Here is a 1025-nt window from a genome sequence, read left to right on the forward strand (position 1 = left end):
GGGTCAAGTTTAACATGTGTTTCTGAGCTCGAGTTTTCTCAACTACAAACCCGGTGAGGCTTTAGCTGTTCGGGGCTGCTTTTTAGGCCTATTTTTATTCTAAGTGTTTTGAGGTCTTCAGGCTGCTTCTAACAGCACAGTGAATTTCTTTTCCTAAAAAGATACCATAGAAGCTAAAAATAAGAGATAATAGTTTTTATCTAACCACAACTTTGTGCATTGCGTAGAAAAGGCTCTCAACGGGACGTAAGGATGAAGCGGTTCATGGCCATGTTAAACAGGAATAAAAACAAGGATCCCCCACCCGCCAAGCTGCTGCATCTAGCAGGAGAGCTTTGCCAGGACCTCCAAGGCTCCTTTCCTAGTCTGGAGAAGCTGGTTGGGGCCATGATGGGATGCAAACACAAGACTTATTTTCTCACTAACATCCACATTGTCCGAGCTTGCGTGTTTGTTCATATCCGTAACGGGCAGCATGATACAGCCTGCAGGCTCCTGGAGGTAGGGATGTGTTCTTTGTTTCTTCATGGAGACAAAAAGCAATATTAGAAAATCAGTAGTTAGAGCTGCTAGGGCAGAGGTACCCAAACTGCAGCATGTGGAGCCTTTCCAGCTGGTGTACAGCCACGGAAAGTGATACATGTGCCTTGTCTTGACCTGAAACACAGGATAATGCCCTTGCGACAGGCAGTTACTATTAATTATCCAAGGGGAAAAAGGTAATTGGGTGATTATGGGGTTGCTTGTAGTTAGTGAAAGCAAGATTTTTGTTCTGTAATGTGGTGGTTCTTGGAGTTTTTCACAGACTGTAGGGCTCAGGATGTAAAACGCTCCAGCAGGCCAAATTTAGAGGGCTTGCCAGGGTGGGAAGGTAGGAGTTTATTACCTCAAGGTGAGGGATTTTGGCCTCTAGATCTGGCATTGCAGCCCTTTTAACCAGGGGAAAAGAAGAAATTTGAGTATATTAGAGAAGGTACAGCGAGTCACATACTCGCTTAATCCAAGCAGCTTTGTCAAACCAGCAG

At 44.9% G+C, this 1025-nt stretch overlaps 1 protein-coding gene across 1 annotated transcript in view; it reads left to right on the top strand.

The window, feature by feature from the left end:
* Positions 1-252: 252 nt before the first annotated feature.
* ANHX (anomalous homeobox) overlaps positions 253-1025 on the top strand; it is a gene marked incomplete at its 3' end in the record, with an annotated part of 2865 nt that continues 2092 nt past the window's right edge. The window contains exon 1 of the mRNA XM_010133511.1: positions 253-501. Coding sequence (XP_010131813.1) covers positions 253-501 — 249 coding nt within the window. The remainder of the gene's footprint in view (positions 502-1025) is intronic.

This window comes from Buceros rhinoceros, unplaced genomic scaffold (assembly GCF_000710305.1).
Source record: "Buceros rhinoceros silvestris isolate BGI_N320 unplaced genomic scaffold, ASM71030v1 scaffold34973, whole genome shotgun sequence".
NCBI classification, from domain to species: Eukaryota; Metazoa; Chordata; class Aves; order Bucerotiformes; family Bucerotidae; genus Buceros; species Buceros rhinoceros.